This window comes from Sardina pilchardus, chromosome 6, assembly GCF_963854185.1.
Source record: "Sardina pilchardus chromosome 6, fSarPil1.1, whole genome shotgun sequence".
In the NCBI taxonomy this organism is placed as follows: Eukaryota; Metazoa; Chordata; class Actinopteri; order Clupeiformes; family Clupeidae; genus Sardina; species Sardina pilchardus.
Window position 1 is genome coordinate 23,752,213 of NC_084999.1, and position 18,210 is coordinate 23,770,422.

At 43.7% G+C, this 18,210-nt stretch overlaps 3 protein-coding genes across 5 annotated transcripts in view; all 3 read left to right on the forward strand.

Moving 5' to 3' along the window:
* gtpbp10 (GTP-binding protein 10 (putative)) overlaps window positions 1–3,458 on the forward strand; it is an 11,182-nt gene extending 7,724 nt beyond the window's left edge. The window contains exons 7-10 of the mRNA XM_062539151.1: window positions 105–212; window positions 1,126–1,203; window positions 1,754–1,877; window positions 2,542–3,458. Of these exons, the coding sequence (XP_062395135.1) occupies window positions 105–212; window positions 1,126–1,203; window positions 1,754–1,877; window positions 2,542–2,792 (561 nt within the window). The 3' untranslated portion in view covers window positions 2,793–3,458. The remainder of the gene's footprint in view (window positions 1–104; window positions 213–1,125; window positions 1,204–1,753; window positions 1,878–2,541) is intronic.
* Window positions 3,459–7,199: 3,741 nt separating this feature from the next.
* LOC134083043 (interleukin-6 receptor subunit alpha-like) lies at window positions 7,200–13,785 on the forward strand. Its single transcript, XM_062539152.1, has 9 exons — window positions 7,200–7,555; window positions 8,795–9,532; window positions 10,039–10,162; window positions 10,701–10,876; window positions 11,238–11,389; window positions 11,559–11,709; window positions 11,905–11,988; window positions 12,241–12,340; window positions 12,589–13,785. Exons 1-9 carry the CDS (start codon window positions 7,477–7,479, stop codon window positions 12,824–12,826), a joined length of 1,842 nt encoding a protein of 613 aa, XP_062395136.1. The 5' UTR covers window positions 7,200–7,476; the 3' UTR covers window positions 12,827–13,785.
* Window positions 13,786–14,227: 442 nt separating this feature from the next.
* Window positions 14,228–17,980, forward strand: LOC134082128 (uncharacterized). 3 transcript variants are annotated; one of them, XM_062537774.1, is made up of 8 exons: window positions 14,228–14,281; window positions 14,434–14,486; window positions 14,622–14,698; window positions 14,903–14,999; window positions 15,885–15,952; window positions 16,148–16,244; window positions 16,953–17,181; window positions 17,459–17,980. In XM_062537774.1, exons 1-8 carry the CDS (start codon window positions 14,271–14,273, stop codon window positions 17,928–17,930), a joined length of 1,104 nt encoding a protein of 367 aa, XP_062393758.1. In that variant the 5' UTR covers window positions 14,228–14,270; the 3' UTR covers window positions 17,931–17,980. The 3 variants fall into 3 exon arrangements, with proteins under 3 accessions (XP_062393758.1, XP_062393760.1, XP_062393759.1); XM_062537775.1 differs by lacking the exon at window positions 14,228–14,281 and having other exon boundaries at window positions 14,440–14,527; XM_062537776.1 differs by lacking the exons at window positions 15,885–15,952; window positions 16,148–16,244.
* Window positions 17,981–18,210: the final 230 nt, after the last annotated feature.

Here is an 18,210-nt window from a genome sequence, read left to right on the forward strand (position 1 = left end):
CTGTCCAGTGATTTATCGCGATCATATTTGTATTTTTTCATTTTCTGACCGCCAAATGGGGCATTGATCTGTTTTCCCCATTTTTGTATGCGTTTGATTGACAGGTGTCAGTGGCAGATCTTCCAGGGCTGATTGAAGGGGCTCACATGAACAGGGGCATGGGCCACAAGTTCCTCAAACACGTGGAGAGAACCAAACAGCTGCTGTTCGTGGTGAGCCCAAGCAATGCATCCGTCAGCAAGCACTTCCTCTGTCCCCTGTCTCCATCCACACTTATGGCTGTCTTTCCTTTCAGCTTTTCATACACTGCAAAAATGGCCAAACCTAATTCAGTCTAAGTGTTGTTAATCTTATATCAAAGGTAAAAAAATCTAGTTAGTTTGGTTTTCAATATAAAGACACTTACCTAGCGCTTTCTTGTAAAATTCATTTGACTTAAATTATAGGTATACTATGCAACGTTTTTCAGTTAATCAGTTCGTTCCATACTGTTATATATGATTAAATGAGTCATTACCGGTCGAACGGTGTTTTTTTTGGCCGCTCTAGTGGTCTGTAGAGGTAAAACCACACTTGCAACTTCAGGAGACACCGGGCACGCACCCATGCTCTACTCCAGGAAGTGTCATGTAAAGTCTCATGAAAAGGCACGGCAGACTGACCAATTGAGGAGTTTTGTCAAATATACACGCTAAAGCTGTAGGGGAAGCTCTGCAGAGAAATATGCAAGCATAAAACGAGCGAAAGTGAAAGCGAAACCGGCGATGAAATCGGCAATCCTGCATAGTATACCTTTAAGAATAGTTTTACTTATTTTAAGACGTCTCATCCTAAAATGAGCAGAGTTGTCTGCCAGTGCCAGTAAATTTGTCTTGACAAGATTCCTTAAAATAAGTCTTGAATTAAGTCAAAATCCTTCAAGAGAGTGCCAGGTAAGTCACTTCGTACTAAAACAATACCAAATAGATTTTTAGATCTTAATATGAGATTCATAACACTTGCCTAGATTTTATATTTTTGCAGTGTACCTCTGTTCCTGCATATTATATGTTTGTTATACTGTATGTATGTAATCTCTCTCTCTGTTTCTCTCTCTCTCTCTCTCTCTCTCTCTACCTCTACCAGGTTGATGTGTGTGGTTTCCAGCTGGCCAGTGGCACCCCCTTCCGGTCAGCCTTTCAGGCGGTGCAGCTCCTGACCAAGGTGAGTTCCACCTGCTGGTGCAGGCCCCTATGGCACAGTCCGTCTGACAGCCCAGACGATCAGTGAGACGTTGTTCTTTCTAATGATATACTTACTTACCAGCTTCTCAGCAGGTTAGTTTATGCACTTTAGACGATCTTTTGTCCTTTGAGTAGAGTATCCCCAAAACAAAGTGTGCATTACATACTGTTAGTGTGTTATGAGCACAGGATATAATGCAGTAAACTGTTTAGTGTGATCATGATCTATATTATAACCTAAAGTAGTATGTATGGTAAATTCCTAAAGAAAACAGATTGCTCTGCTCCTTGATTATGATTGGCCCCTTTTGAAGCAATTGTAAAACACTCTGCTACCCTTCATGTGACGTCATTTCATTTTCAAACACTTGGTTTTAGCCACTCCACTTAGTGTTGTGTCTTACAATGCCCCTCAGCGGCTCTAGAATCAGTGGAGCCTGCATCCTCTTGAGGCTTACTGCTTACTGTGCCGAGCTCCCAGACATGCCATGTGCTCACGTGTGTGTGTGTGTGTGTGTGTCTGCATGCAGGAGCTGGAGCTGTACAGTGAGGAGCTGCTCAGTAAGCCGGCCATCCTGGTGGTCAATAAGATGGACTTGCCTGAGGCGGGAGAGAAGCTCGATGAACTCCTGCATCAACTGGAAAATCAAGAGGGTACACAAGCACGCACACAAGCACGCACACAACCACACACACAACCACCACACACAACCACACAGAACTACACACAACCACACACAGCTACACACAAACACATACACACATACACGCATGCACGCACACACACACACACACACACACACACACACACACACACACAGCTACACACAAACACATACATGCATGTACACACACACACACACACACACACACACACACAGCTACACACAAACACATACATGCATGTAAGCACACACACACACACACACACACACACACACACACAGCTATACACAAGCACGCACACAACCACACATACAACCACCACACACACACACACACAAGCACACACACAGCTACACACAAACACATACATGCATGCATGCACGCACACACACACATACACACACACACACACACACACACACAAACACACACATCATTACATTCTGAACCTTTTGATGAATCCTCTTTCTTTATCAATGAATGCTTGATTAGAATTGTCTGAATCATGTTTTCAATTTATTTGACTGAACATTTCGTCAATAATTACCACTCTTTGTCCTCTACTTTGTTTGCCACTTGTTACCCTGTCTGTCTTTCTATCTCTCCCTCACTCCCCTCTCTCTCTGTCTCTCTCTCTCTCTCTCTCTCTCAGACTTCTGTCACCTTCTCCCCGAGGACATGGTCCCCAGTCATTTCCTGTCCTTCCTCCACACGGTCCCCGTCTCGGCCTCCGAGGGTTCGGGCATCCCCCTCCTCCAGCAGCTCCTCCGCCAGTCCCTGGAGGAGCAGGACGCCGAGGCCAGTGAGAGCCAGCGCCTCCAAAAGCTCCAGGAGCTGAGGAAGGTGGTGCGGCCGGCGCCCGGCTCTGTCAGCCCCAAGTGGGGCCTCTCTTACCAGGCCTGAATCAGCAAGTCAGCCAGTCATTCTTCGTGTATATTTCCCCTCTCTCTCTCCCTCCCTCTGTTTCTGTCTCTCTCTCTCTCTTCTCCCTCCCCTTAGCGGAGGTGAAGCGAGTTCGGGACACCCTCGGAATGGCCACGCAGTGTCTTCAAGTGTAGGCGTCACCTCAGACGCTCTCCAGCCTCTGCTACCGGCCCCCACCACTCCCCAGTGCACATCTGTTGTTACCAGGCCTTACTCACTTAGAAGCCCCCCCCCCCCCCCACCTCCAAGCCTCGTGCTTGTCTAAGGACTGTCTGAAAGATGCCAATCAGTCATCGGCTGACATCAGAGTCACCTCTACCTGCCCGCCCGTTCAGTGCCTCATCAGTGAGGCCAGGGCCAGTGACGTCAGAGAGGGACGGAGCGGAGCGCCTGATAGGTGACGGCAATTCTCCCCGTGGTGGGAAGCTTCTAGAAAGCGCATTGTTGACCTTCAGAAGCGAATGTAGGAGAGGATCAGCTGTGAAGTGTTTTTTTGCAGATTGAACGATTGAACTTGTCAAGATGAAAAATGTGCTCTGTGTTTATGAACCGCAAACATTTAATTTACGCATTGTTTTTCTATTGGTATGTATAGAAACGTTGTATGTCTAAGAGAAGTAAATTAAAAATATATATTTTGTGGCACAGATTTGTCCCATATTGTTTTTTGTTTTTTTCAAAATGAGTTCTTTAATGACACAATAGATATAGTTAAAAAAAAAAAAAAAAGAAAGCCAACAATGTCCACCATTTTGTATATTGTGAAACACAATGCAAAGTCCAGACACTGAGGGCCGTTTCTCGTACATGGAGAAAGCTTTATTTCACTGGAAATCCTTATTGACATTGTCCTTTAGTCCAGGGCTGGGCTTTACCAATTTACAAGAAACTGGCCCTGACTCCTCTAAATCAGTGACTCATCCGCTACACAGTGAGAACGGGTCCACTTCCTGTGCTGTGGTTTATTAACGCCTTTTGCTTTAGACTGAAGGCGGTGTTTCTGTGAGATTTGCGCAAACGTTTATGTTTTAACAAAACTCCTATTCCTGAATTCAAATGCTTTCTCAGGCACTTTAGTCCTGCACAATTGCGTTTTAAGAGATTGTGAAGACTGATGGTCATTTGGGTTAGTAACTGAAAATATAAAAAATTGTGAACTCGATAAGAAAGAACTGGAACTACAGTAGTTGGTGCATTCAGGATTTGATAAACCTATTTATTATTGCAAAGACAAGTAAAGATGGCCAAGTTTATCAACTGTTTTGAGCCTCCAAAACAAGGTGTAGGAGTTCTTTTCATCAGGTGCTCTAGATTAATATTTATATTATTAAGGCCTTAGTGATTTATGTCTGTGGAGCAATGCTTAAAAATAAATAGAATAAATATACACTTTTTGAATGTTCAGACAACACCTGGAATAGAAACTAAATACTATATGTGTACTTTTAGATAAAACAAAATGGACCTGTGTTTTAACATTTTGGAATCGATAAGAACTGGAATCAATATCAGAATCGGATCAAATTGGAATGATACCCAGTCCTTTGACTAATTGAGGGCAGTGCAGACTCTAACCATGTATTAATCATAGACTATATACAATGGATGGTAACATGAGGAGTCTTCCAAATACAAACCTTGGGAGAGTAAAAGAAACCTTCTGTTTTTATTAGAAGAGGTGTCAAAAATGACATTTTGAGACAGTGGGTGCGTTTCATGTAGCGTTTATACGTCCTCCCTCGCTCCTCGATGCCTCGATCCTCACTGATCTACATAAAGAATGATGGGGGGGGGGGGGGGAACAATGGGATAGTCTATCCAGTGTTAGTTATAGATCAGTAGGAACGCCCCTCGAGGATCGAGCATCGAGGATCGAGGAGGCATAATGAGAGGCACCCATGGTAAATGTGAGGTACTTAGACCACCATGAGACATGTTGTTGCAATGGTTACTCTGAGCATAATGAGAGGAACTGCTGGTTCAGACGAGGTAACATTGTTAAGGGGAATTCTGCAGGCACATGCCAACAGCTGGTCTGAGTCCTCATTATGTTGCTTGATGATGCTTTTCACATCTTTTACTTCAGTCACTTATCATTGAGCTCAATGAGCTTTCTGTAATTACTTAGTAGCCTTAAAATTGCCTTTCTGTGTATGTACAACAGACATAACAGAAAATACAAGCCAACTTGGAATTTACTGTCTGAACTGAAATGTATCCGGTACAAAAAAAATGACATTGCAACAGTTTTGTTTTGTTGTGATTGTTGTTGTTGTGCGATGCCGTGGATGTTTGTGTCTCAACAGCGAGGTTATATGTTGGATGTGTGGAAACTCCCCAGGAGACCTTTTGCAGAAGTGTGGGGGGTATTGTGTGTGCACATGTGTGTTTACGGTTGTTCATTGCAACAGTTGGCCCCACTCGCATGCATCTGGTAGTAACCTGTTTTTCCTGTGTTCTGTTCTCGTGTGAAGAAAGTAGCCACCCTGAGTGCACTTTCGTAAGAACGGAGTGGATGTGGCAAAGTAGGGGCATAAGAAAAGTGGTCCACGTCGCAAATTCTACCTACTGTAGGCTAAGCAGACCTTGACATCCCTTGCCATCTTCAAAAAATGTCTCAAAACCAGTGGCGGTTCTAGACTGAATTACTCCCCAGGCGAGATCCTCCACGAGCGCCCCCATGAGTGTTTTTTGACGCACTTTGCGCCAGTCGGGCTCATAGGGTTAAGCGCTCGTGCCGCCCCATACAAGATGCCGCCCCGGGCGACCGCCCGGTTCGCCCGTACCTAAAACCGCCACTGCTCAAAACCCAGCTCATCAGAGAACATCTCTCCTAGCACTACTACAGACAATTGCACACACTGATGCACTTATTACACTCATTGATGCACCACTTATTGTGTTTTTTTTTTTTTTTTTTTAAAGCTTTAAATGTTTTACCATATTGTTAGACGCTTTGGTTAAAAAGTGTCAGTCAAATGTAATGCAATGTAATTGTGTTCCCACTCAGATATCTTATGATCTTAACACACTATTCCTTCAGCACACTGTGGAGGCTCCAGCCTAGTCCTCAATTTGATTTGATTTTCCCACCAATGAGGGACGACTCAACCGGGTTGAACCGGCTCCTATACTGTACCACTCAGCCGAAACTATATGCAACAGTCCCCTGGGAGACAAGGAGACACGAGGGGAAAGTCCCTGCTATTTTAATCTGTCCATCTTTTAGTTTCTTTTTAGTTTCTTGAGATTGTCATCAGCAGCTCTGTTTCATGTTGTTCTAATAGATGTTCTAGTAGATTTTTTAGTAGTTATCCCATTAAACTGAATCTCTGAAGTAAGATACTGTGCAAAAATCACCCAAAACATGGCAACAGTAGCATCTCTGTAACATCTGTATTATTACAATATGGGTAAATCAGAGTGTAAGCAATGTGTTTGGTATCTACGCAGCTGACAAATGATAAAAAAGAGCCCTTCTTCCCTTTCAAAGTAACTCATCCATAAACAGGACCAAATGAAAATGAAATGGCTGATAAATTCTCAGTAGTTTCGCTCATATTGAAGCAGGACCATACAGTATATGTGAGGGTAATGTCAAGAGAGCATCTGGGAAATCTCTACTTATGGCTGTGTAACCATGATACCCCCCATGATGTGGTCCAGATCGCTCTGTGTCAGTTTATGCCGTTTTGATTCATTCATCTCAGCCCAGTAGAGATGTATGGATGTCACAGCCTCTTTGTTACCTGTAGCCAGATTAAATGCTACAGGGTTAGTCAACACTTAATATTGATGGTTTAAGCAGAATGGGTCATTTGGTGCATTCATTGAACAGATCATTTATAAGCCACATTTTAGAGACAATAATATTTTGTTGTTATTATTGTCTATAAATGCTAGTGACAGAAATCAATAGAACCGAGGAGAAACTTTCCAAATCCTTTTGGCTCTTTTCTGTTATTTTACATGTAATGATCACAATTTGCTCAAAAATCATAAACACAGTCACAAAAAATGTGTTATATGTTGAAGAATATGGTCGATTACAGACATTTGTCATGTAGATAAAATCTTCAAATAATCCTAGTCTACTATGGTTAATTGATATCCTTATATCATCTCTCAAATCAATTAAATTCCTCAGGAACTTTGTAGAACCTATTAATTTTCTTGGCTTGCATGTCAAGGGGCAATGGCTTCTCACATGTTCTGACCACACTTTTCACATTACGGGACCCGCTGGGTTGAAGGGTAGATGTTGTGCAACGTGGGCTTTGTTGCCGTAACAGAAAATTGGTGGCGTAACTTCAAGAGGAAGGAAGAGGGTGCCTGATTGTTTCAGCCAACAGGCGACTTTGATGCAACATTCGGGTTAACAGAGTCAGAGCCTCTAACAGAGAGGACAAGCTCTCCCTCTGGTCACTTGCTCTGCCTAGATGTCAAGAGTCGTGTTCGACATGCTTGACAGTGTTTTGTAGTGCCATAGATCACAGTACAGTTTTCTTAGTTTCATAAGTTTTTTTTTTTTTACTTTTTAAAAGTTTGCTGAAGGTTTGTCCTCCGACATCAGACGAATGGAGATGTCTCATAGTTTGTTTCTGACTGACTGTTTGATCAGCTCGTCCTCAGTGTAGGTTCATTTCAGGACCTGCCAGTGAAGATGCTCCTCTGGACTGGGGCTCTGTTTCTCCTGGTGCAGGTGGAGGGTCACGGAGACAACAACAAGTGTCCACGGAAAGGTCAGTACCTCACAGTCTTCAATCTACGGCCTTTGACATTTGTATGGTGCATATGGCTCATGTCGTGCTAAAAGTAACGGTGTTCCTCAGTAATGATATCAAAAATAGCAAATATAAAAAAGAAAGAAGAAAAAAAAGAAAAAGTTTAATCTTTTGCTGGATGCTGAGGTAATGGTAGCAACAGCATCAAGTCAATAGATAGGCCCTACTGATTGGTAATAAATAGGTAAACAGAGTTTCACTTATTTATTTGGCTGATGCTTTCATCCAAAGCGACTCACATATTTCAACTGTTACAAGGGCACAATGATTGCAGCCAAGAATCAAACCCACTACTTTTAAAAAAAAAAAAATATATATATATATATATATATATATATATATATATATATATATATATACACCCCCCCAGACATTTGTGTAACTTCTGTTAAATTTCATTTGCATTTTTTGATGAAAATAAGGCAAGGCCAAATAAGGAAAACCACAAAAAGAATATATTTTGCTGATATACACAGTCTGCTCAATGTTCCTCTTTTCTATTTTGTCAGAAATCTGACTTTGCAAAGTGTCCGTCTGGCTGCAGTTAGCAATGTATTATTTATTTGAAAAACATAGAGCTATGCTTTTTATTGTCAAAATGATACGAATAACCTGTTTGTACATTCATATTAACAAAGCAAAACCAAAGAGTTAAGAGATATTTACTGTAACTTGCTCTTTTATCAAGCTTTTATATATATACTGTACAGTTACATTTGTCCCTGTTAAAATGGTTACTTATTTTTCATTTCTGTGTTATCTTTATAAAATAAGAAAAAGTGGTGAGCAGATGTGTTTGTGTGTGTGTGTGTGTGTGTGTGTGTGTGTGTGTGCGCGCGTGCGTGCGTGCATGCGTGTGTGTAGGCAGGCAAAGGCGTGTATGAGATTTGGCACACACATTACCCCTTGAGTGCTCTGAGAGAGGAGCAGAGAGGGGGTCAGAGGAGGGAGAAAGATGGATGAGAGAAAGAGGAAGTGAGAGGAATACTTGTGGGTACATTTTGTAATGTTGCCCTGTTCATCTGAAAGTGTCACACCCAAACAGTTTATACCTCCACCCACCCACACACACACACACACACACACACACACACATAAATATGTATATCTACATTCTTCCCCTCTCCACCCATGACTTTTAAGACGACGAAGATGATTCATGCACGTTGTTTTCTCTTCTCTCTCTGGCTTTCTCAGATCCATCTCCTGGGGTACTGGTGCTGAGCCCGGGCAGCCAAGTCCTCCTACATTGCCATGGCGATGTCATTGTTGACAGAGTGTTGAGAGTCCAGGGGAATTCCGAGAGACCTTTTACTGGGGCTCACCAGCAAAGCACGCAGACAACCTCAGATGAGGGTCACAGGATGCAAACGGCAGAGAGGTCTACTGCGACTTACCATACGGAGACAGTGAGATTGACACACCATGAGGACATGACCCCTGAAGAGACAAGCGTCACCCCCACTGATGGATACTATAATAAAAATGGACTAACCACATCTGGAGCTTACCAAAGGGAGACCGGGAGAACATCTACTGAAGGGTTCCGTGGAGGGACAGACGGCACCTCTTCAGTGGGACATGATGAGCACACAGAAGGAACCCTACCTGGGGAACACAAGAGAGAGACCGGGGGGCCACTCCCATTGGTCGACCAGGAGGAAGCTGTCAGCACAAGGCCACACATGGCGTCCAGCACATCAAGAGTGGGCTCCACAGCGGGCTCCAAGTCTCCTTTGCAGAATGATGTCACAACAGAGGGAGGAGCAGTGGAACTGGAGAGGCGGAGTTATTGGACTCGGAATGGAGTGCCGGTGCAAGGCAGTGCAGACATGAGTGCTCTCACGCTGCCTCAAATTGGCCGCCTGGATGTGGGAAATTACAGCTGCTACAGACAGGGGGTCCTCATGAGCAGTGTGAAGATCACACTTGGAAGTGAGCACGCACATAACGCACATACACACACACACACACACACACACACACACACACACACACACACACACACACACACACACACACACACACACACACACACCTCAGTCACTTTTCTTCTACAGTATATCTCATAAAATGCTAAGTAACAAAAGTTAAAGCGAGGGAACATAAGCTGGTTCTTATACCTTACAATAATTTCTTCAAATTTCGATACACTGACTTAAAATAAGGAGAATGTTTCCGGCATTGCCGTTGTGGACTGTGTGACATTGCTGTCATGGGTAGGAGCATATACCTTCTTCGTCAGGTTTTAGACAACAAATTTGGGACCCCAGAATGCTGAATTCCTACATTGTGCTATTTGGTTTGGTAGCTGACTGCACACATACAATAACCTATGCCAAAATGTAATCACACGATAGCATGCATACATACACCTACATGCATGCAAGCCTAATGTCAATCTCCGTCCCTGCCCCCCCCCCCCCCCTTCTCCTGTACAGCTCCACCAGTGAAGCCCATTCTGTCATGCTACAGGAGGTCACCAAAAAGTAATACCCGCTGTGATTGGACATCGCCACAACCTCTAGATCCCATTCCCACGTGCCGAATCCTGCTTGAAAAAAGGTGTGTTTCCACCTACAAAAGGGTGTGCATGTGCGTGTGGCTGCCTTTGGAAAGTATATGTTATTCTAATGTGTAGAAATGGAACGTAAAAGTATCTGCTAAGCAAGCATCACCATAAACATAACCATACATAATACTGTAATATCATGTAATGAATAGAATATATACTTTTTTGATCCCATGAAGGAAATTAGTTTCTCTGCATTTAACCCAATTTAACCGAATTAGTGAACACACACAGCACGCACACACAGTGAGGTGAATCACACACTAACCCAGAGCAGTGAGCTGCCTGCCCAACCAGCGGCGCTCGGGGAGCAGTGAGGGGTTAGGTGCCTTGCTCAAGGGCACTTCAGCTGTGGTTGACTGGTCGGGGATCGAACCGGCAACCCTCCGGTTACAAGCCCGAAGCCCTAAGCAGTACACCACCGCTGCCCCACCATATGCATATGGTTACTATTGCCCTGAAAATGAAGCCTCTGCCCAACGGTAAATGCAATTCATGGTGTTTTTTTTCTCCCATTCTGCGCTCCCTCAGCCGGCGTCACTCCGAAGTGAAGTGTTCGTACTCCGCGCTCCGCTCCCGCTGCTGGTGCGTTCTGGACCACAGGGCCTTGGGGATGGACGAGAGTGTGTACGCGGCCAGGCTGTGTGTGACCAACGCGGCCGGCAACGCCACAAGTCCCGAGGTCCGCTTCACGCCGGCGAACTCCAGTAAGACCCCGCTCGCTGCCCTCTCTCCACCACTCTCCATGTCTCTCGTGTCTCTGCCCTGTACTGTAGCCTCCGTCTCCTCTGCTTCTGTTCTGTGTGCCAAGTCATGTGGTTGTTTGCGTTCGCCGAGTCGGTGCCTGTCTGTGCAGTAAAGCACACGATGGCTGTCCACTGCGTATCACCCAGATGTGTGCTGCACATCGGTGGTGGTTAGTGAGGTTCTCCCTTCACTGTAAAGAGCTTTGGGTGCCTTGATGATACAATGAAAATTATTTTTTGTTGTTGTTGTTGTTGTTGTTATTGTTGTGTTGTTCTTGTTGTTGTTTTTGTTTACGAAGTGGATACCTGTCTGTCTGTGCAGTAAAGCCAGACCCTCCAGCTTCAGTGAGGGTCAATGGAGTGGTGGGCGGGGAGAGGATGCTGGGCGTGGTCTGGTCTTACCCCGCCTCCTGGAGCAGGGACTTCTACTTCTTACGCTTCCAGCTAAGGTACCGACCATCGCAAAGAGAAAAGGTAACGTGCTCACCATATTGTGTTAACCTGCAAGCCTTATAATCACCCCTCATCTGTATTATATGGGCTCTCAAAGTAATGCTAATTTAATTACTGGTGAATTGTCATGACACTCCCCTCCCCGCCCCTCTCTCTCTCTTTGTGTGTGTGTGTGTGTGTGTGTGTGTAGTATCAGACAGTAGAGACTGAGACCCAGTCATGGACCATCACTGACGCACTGCCTCACACTGAATACGAGATACAGCTACGGGCCATAGAGGAGTTTGGCATCGGCCGCTGGAGCGACTGGAGCCCACCTGTATACGCCCACACCTGGACAGGTAAGATGACCACACACTCTCTCTCTCACTCACACACACGCACGCACGCACGCACGCACGCACGCACGCACGCACGCACGCACGCACGCACACACACACACACACACACACACACACACACACAAACACACACACACACACCCTCCATCCATTTGGGTTTGTATTCTAAGAATATCTTCCTATTTCTTTCTGCAGCTGCTCTGGAGTTGACTACCACCCCTCCGGATCCTTTGTGGATTGAGTTTGAGGAAGGCTCTGGGTCTGGTAGAGAAATAATGAGTAAGCAGTCACTGTACGAATTTAGCAGAGGTCAGATACTAAGGCCACTGCAAGATCATCTCTGTCCATTTCAGTCCAGTTGCCCAGAGTACTATTTTACTGTACACTTTTTTTTTTTATTGAGGATCAGTCATCAGATGATGGAAGAAAAATAATAGAACGGTAGAACCAGGTAGGGAACGAGAAGGCAGATGTGATTTCTCTCTTTCTTTACCTCTTCCTTAATCCCTCTTTCCTTCTGTCTCTCCGCAGTGGAACCAGTCTCGACTGATGACTCTTTTGACATCGGCACCGTGTTGGGCATCTGCGTGCTGGCAGGCTTGGTCATTCTGCTGTCGGTTTATGTGTTCAGGTATTGACCGCTGCTTATGTGGAGTCATACGGGAGCCATTCCATGCTCCCAAGCTAATAATGCTAATACGTCTTTTGAACCGGCATCATTTTTTTGAAGACTTTGAATATGTGTGTCTTACTTTACATTCCCATGATCTGTATTTTCTATCAAAATATCAGTCACTTATCTCACCTTTTATCTCTCCTTCTTTCTTTCTCTCTCTCTCTCTCTCTCTCTCTCGCTCGCTCCCTCTCTCTCTCTCCCAGACACAGGATGCGCTTTGCGTCCACGCTGGGTAAGCTGGGTTCAGCTTCAGCCTCTGCGGACCCCCCTGCTGCCCGCCCCCAGCCCCCCGCCCTGGATGAAGAGAAGCCTCTGATGTCACCTGTCAGCCCCACCCCCTCACAGGACACCGTACAGCATCAGTTCCCCCCTGTACAGGAAGAGAGTGGCCAGAACGTCCATTTCCACAACATGGACTACTTCCTGGTGCCCAAGGAATGAAGATGACGCAAAAGGACTCAAGCACACCTTTCCCTGATTCGAAATGAATCCAACAGTTTTAGAAAGTTCACACTTGTGTTATCTCTGCACCTGTTTACCTCAAGTTTGTGCTTAGCTTTTCATGGCTTGGTTGTGGTAATATGTCCCCCCCCCCCCCCCCCCCAGCTTTCTATCTGAGGAAAATGGCCCTGAATTGATAGCAATGATGAAACAAATAAATAAATAAAAAAAATCTGGTGAGATTCTCTAAAGCCTAAAGGAAGGTGCTCCGTGGTGTTCTGGTTAGCGCATCGGGCTTGTAACCGGAGGGTTGCCGGTTCGATCCCCGACCAGTCCACCACGGCTGAAGTTGGGCAGGCAGCTCACTGCTCTGGGTTGTGTGATTCACCTCACTCTGTGTTCACTGTGTGCTGTGTGTTCACTAATTCGGTTAAATTGGGTTAAATGCAGTGAACTGAATTTCCCTCACGGGATCAAAAAAGTATATATTCTATTCTATTTTCTATTCTCCAATGCTTCCAATCTACACCAGGCAATCCTTTACAAAATAAAATGTTATCTGATAATGCAGTCCCATAATCCCTTGCTGTATAGCTGCACTGAAAGTGACACACAATTTGGCCTTTCACAACAAATAAGATAGTCAGTAAAAATCTAAAGCGTAAACAAACATAACCAACACAACCAACATAAACTATGTCAATAATATCAGTCATTGCATAATTATGTAGCCTAGTCTAAGTGTCAGATTCTCTCAATAATGCAGGTCATCAATTCCTTTACATCTTTCCTGAAATTTCCTTAACTTCCTTTCTTTATCTAGGTCAAGAAAAAGTTGTTATGAAAATACATAGAATGTAATTTATTGAGTATTCAACCTCAGCCTGTGTATATTATCATGTGTATGTGTTCCAACTTTATTTTCTATTGATAATTGACAGTCAATAAAATATTTTGATACAAAAGAGTGTCTACAGGTATTATGTGCTGTCCGATTCAATGTCATATACCAATCTTAATTGTGATGTCATAATTGTTCATGACGTATTACCACAATTTTGATTTACCTGGGCGGATCATACCAGTGGGTTACTCAGCTGACCACCAACACTCATAGTTGGATGAACCATACTACACTTACTATGGTAGTAACTCCTTGGCTTGATTATTTTTCATATTGAGAGAAACACCCCAAAACAGATTAATTTACTAGATGTCCTATGCCCTATGGCTTCAACATTGTTTTTAGACTAAAAGCTATGATTTTAGGGACACTATGGATACTATGATATAGGATTATGTTGTTGAATTTTTCATACTGCAATCTAGATAGGTTCACACTTGAAATTATGAAATGAAAGGTTAAAGGTTTGAGTGTTCAACTATTTCTCCATTTCTCAAGGTTATGGATTTAAACCAGTGCCTTCATAGAACATTGTAGATCATGGAGAGCAGGCAAGTGGAAAATGGCATTACTGACAGGCAAATACTATGGGTGCTGCAGTGCTTTCTGCAAACAATATCTGAGTACAGTATTATGTGCATATCATCCATTACCCATTATTTAATCAAGCATATCTCTCTCTCTCTCTCATTTCCTCCTGAAGACCAGGTTCAGTCACCAATACCTTCTCTGCAGTACTCTCAGGAACAGCTCAAGGTGAACTTTTAACGGAACTGCAGAGCACTCATCTACCAAACGTATGATTCAAAAGAGCATTTGCATTTAAGGGAATGGTATTCTGTTGTCTGAGTAGACAGACAGGTTAGTTCTTGTTTTATTGTACTCATTTAGAGGTGTCTGTAGGATCACATCAGATGGCAGAACATTCTGACACTGGTTCCATGGAGTCATATCCTGAGGAGCTTCTGGTAATAAGAGAGAATGCTGATCAACCACTCTTGAATATAATTGCACAAACAAAATTCATTTTTGCTTGTTGAACACAATTAGTCAATCTGATGAAAGTGCTTTTGGTTACACAGTTGTCAGACCTGTCTTTGTCTCAGACATGCACTATGTCTTATATATAACTGGACAATAGGTGGCTGTTAAAAGACATCTATTTTTCTCAGGTTGAAGCAAATGCAGATTGCGGCGATTATGTGGTTGAGAGCGTCGATGTGAGGGAATACAACTTACAACCCGTCTGTTTCCTCACTGAAGGTCCAGGTTAGTAGAGGACATTCAGCACATTAAGCCTAACCAGACTCTCGCCAGATCCTTGTAGTTCCGCCATGCTCCACCAGAGGCGTTTTGCTGAGTTGGAGCTACAAGGATCTGGCGAGAGTCAGGTTACATTTAACCAGGTTGTAATGCAAAATACATTGCAGTCATTTAGTGAGGCAATTATAGATTCTAGTGTATTAGAAGTAGGTTGCAAGATGTCTCTGTCGCACTTGTCTGAGATTCATTCATCAGTGATTTTCCTGGGGTCAGTGGAAGTTTTAGATCTTTTAACATCAGACCTTCTCACCCAGATAACCCAACCAGGTTTGATCAGGTCCCAGCCTGCATAGTAGCAACAAGCTACATGCTCACCTTCTTTATCCCACGCCACCTAGTGGCTTTCTCTACAGTGGATTTTGGATTGACAACTCGTGAGCTGAGAATTATAAGGTTCTATCTCCATTTTGGTCGAAATTGAGTTTTTGACATAATCTGATCCATTAGGTGCTTATTAATGCCTGTGTGGTGTTATTTTTGTAAAAAAAAAAAAAAAAAAGTTAATTATTAGCAAAATAAAAAGATACTACAGTACAGTTTTGCTAGCTATGTAAAACTTTGATGCTCAATATCTCAGAACTACCCTAAACGGAGATAGAACCTTATAATTCTAAGCTCACGAACTGTGCTAAAGGCTACATTTAGTAAATCTGTAAGAGTATACTCTCAGGGTCAAACCCATGACCTCAGCGCTGCTTGCACCTTGCCTTACCAAATGATGAGACAGTTAGTTGTTATGAGAGCAAGCCATGAATATAAAATGGCATCTCTAATGAATCATGTGGGGTAGATTAACAGTGTCTCATCATAACACCTCTGTTCCCCATTTAGTGTCTTTGAGACCAGATCAAGTAGCAGTGCCTTCTCCATCTACAGAGTTCAGCGAAGGGGAGTTGGAGGTAAGCAGAAACAGTTGAACAGTTAACAACAACAACCTTTGACTTTCTCCCCCCGGGACCAAAGTTATATCTGTTGCTATTAAATGGCCCAATTTGCAGAACAACAAAAAAAAAATACTTGAATATGTAATATATTACTAATATATAGAACTTAATGCAATACATTAATAGATACACATACTGTATATTCCACAGGTTGATTGTGATGATACATGTGTGGACTGGGCTATTGAGGGCCTGAACTTGGGGGAGAGCAGTTGTCAGCTCAACCTCCCTTTTGCTGTGTGCTCCGGTCAGTACAAAGTCTTTACCCAATCTGAAACGTTTGAGCATAGCCTTGATTAGAGATAGGGGGGGTATGTGTTTAATGAAGATACTGTAGGTGTACTGTACGTGGGGCCAGTTTCTGATAAATGGATGAATATACTAGTACTGAGCTTGGAGGTCTCTTTTGAGAAAATATTCTATCCATACATGGAATCAGGCCCATGAGGCCACAAAGTAGCCAAGCACATAAACAGCAGGCAATAAGACTTGAGTGATTTCAACCCAGGGTCCATTTCACCATGAGAATTAGTCGAACACACCCTCGAGAGCTAGATTACGTTGACCGAAGGATAATTGTCTGATCGTCTTCAGCGCCTCCAACCAAAAGGCTATCAGTGGAAGTGTGTCGGGCAGGATGCCAAAATGTATATGGCTATATATTTAAAAGAAAACATGTTTTAACCATCATGCCTAAAATCGCACCATACCCGTGCCCCTAAACATCAAACGAAGCATCATTAACTTGGTGAGTGTATGGAGTTTATCAAAAAGAAACATTGTCATGGTTAAATGGTTAAATAGATGTTTTGACAGCTTTTTTTTTTTTTTTTTTTTTTTTTTTAATTCATATTACCTGTAGTCTTGATAAAAGATACTTCTCTGGGAATGGTACATCGTATATTGTTTCCCAATAGGCAACATCTTAACCCAACATTCACTCTTCTCCCTATAGCCACCAATGGGCTGGAGGCCGCCTTGAGAGACCACTTGTCTACCGAGTCGATGGTTCATGTTGACCTGGATGCTGGACCCTTGGCCACCTCGACTTCTTCCTTTGACGTTGCCACTGAGAGGCGCATGTCCAAAGTTGTGCAGTTTGTGTGTGACCTTGACTCAAGGCATGGCAGTATAAAGACTGCAGCCAGCACACGGACCCCCACTCCCTTCCCTTCCCCCAGAAGGTATATAAAGGCTTACTTCTTTTTAGATGACAGCGAGTGTGAATGTTAGGCTACCTAAATATTTAACGTGACTCATTATGATAATGTGGCCATGGCAAGGCAAAGCAATGTCCGGGTACACACTGGCAATATCACAGATTCCTTTTTTGTTTTTATTGTAAGTCAATGTAGCATGGACATTGTATTGATTTAAGTTGGTTTGCTGTATAAAGCCTGAAGCCTGATGTCATGTGTTGCGTTGTTGTGTTGAAACGTGTTGTTGTTCTGAACGCTTCAGTTCAGCTACATCTTTCGGAGAGGCTGAGGCAGCGGGAGCATTTCTGACACATGGTGGCGCTCAAGCCTCAGACACAGACGAGGCCAAAGGAGAGGACGCTGTACAGGGCTCCGGACTCCACCTAAGGCCTGAGGGAGACGACGAGTCGAGTTTTTTTCGGAAAATGGGAAGAGGTGTATCTGCCATCTTCACCCAGAGAAGGTTTACGTTTCTGCAGCGCTTCACCAGAACTCCCTCACGTTTCACCAGAGCTCCCTCACCGTGCCTTGGATGTCCAAAATTAATGCCGACCGAACGGTCTGCTCTGGGCAATCACGTCCAAATGGTCCGTGAGATGCTCGCCGACCTCGTCAGGAGCTGCCCTTGCTCCCCTTCCAATCAGGTGACCGTTACTGTAGTGCCTAGCAACTCGAGGGAACAACAGCAGGCCAAAGCACGACAGAGCCCCGAAAGGATGAAACTGGGATTTTGATGTACAGATGTCCAGATTTTCTGTAAAGCGTTAATAAATGAATAAATGAATACACTTATGCGTCCAACTTTTCCTTCCTATACCTAAGTTAAATGAGTGAGTTGAGTTATCTCCTTTGGATCATCTGCGATTGTTCCATCTAATACTGTACATGCACAATGTGTTCTTATTTGTGTGCTCCTGATTGAATAAATAGATAAATAAATAAATACACACACACACACACACACACACACACACACACACACACACTACTGTTCAAAAGATTGAGGTCATCCAG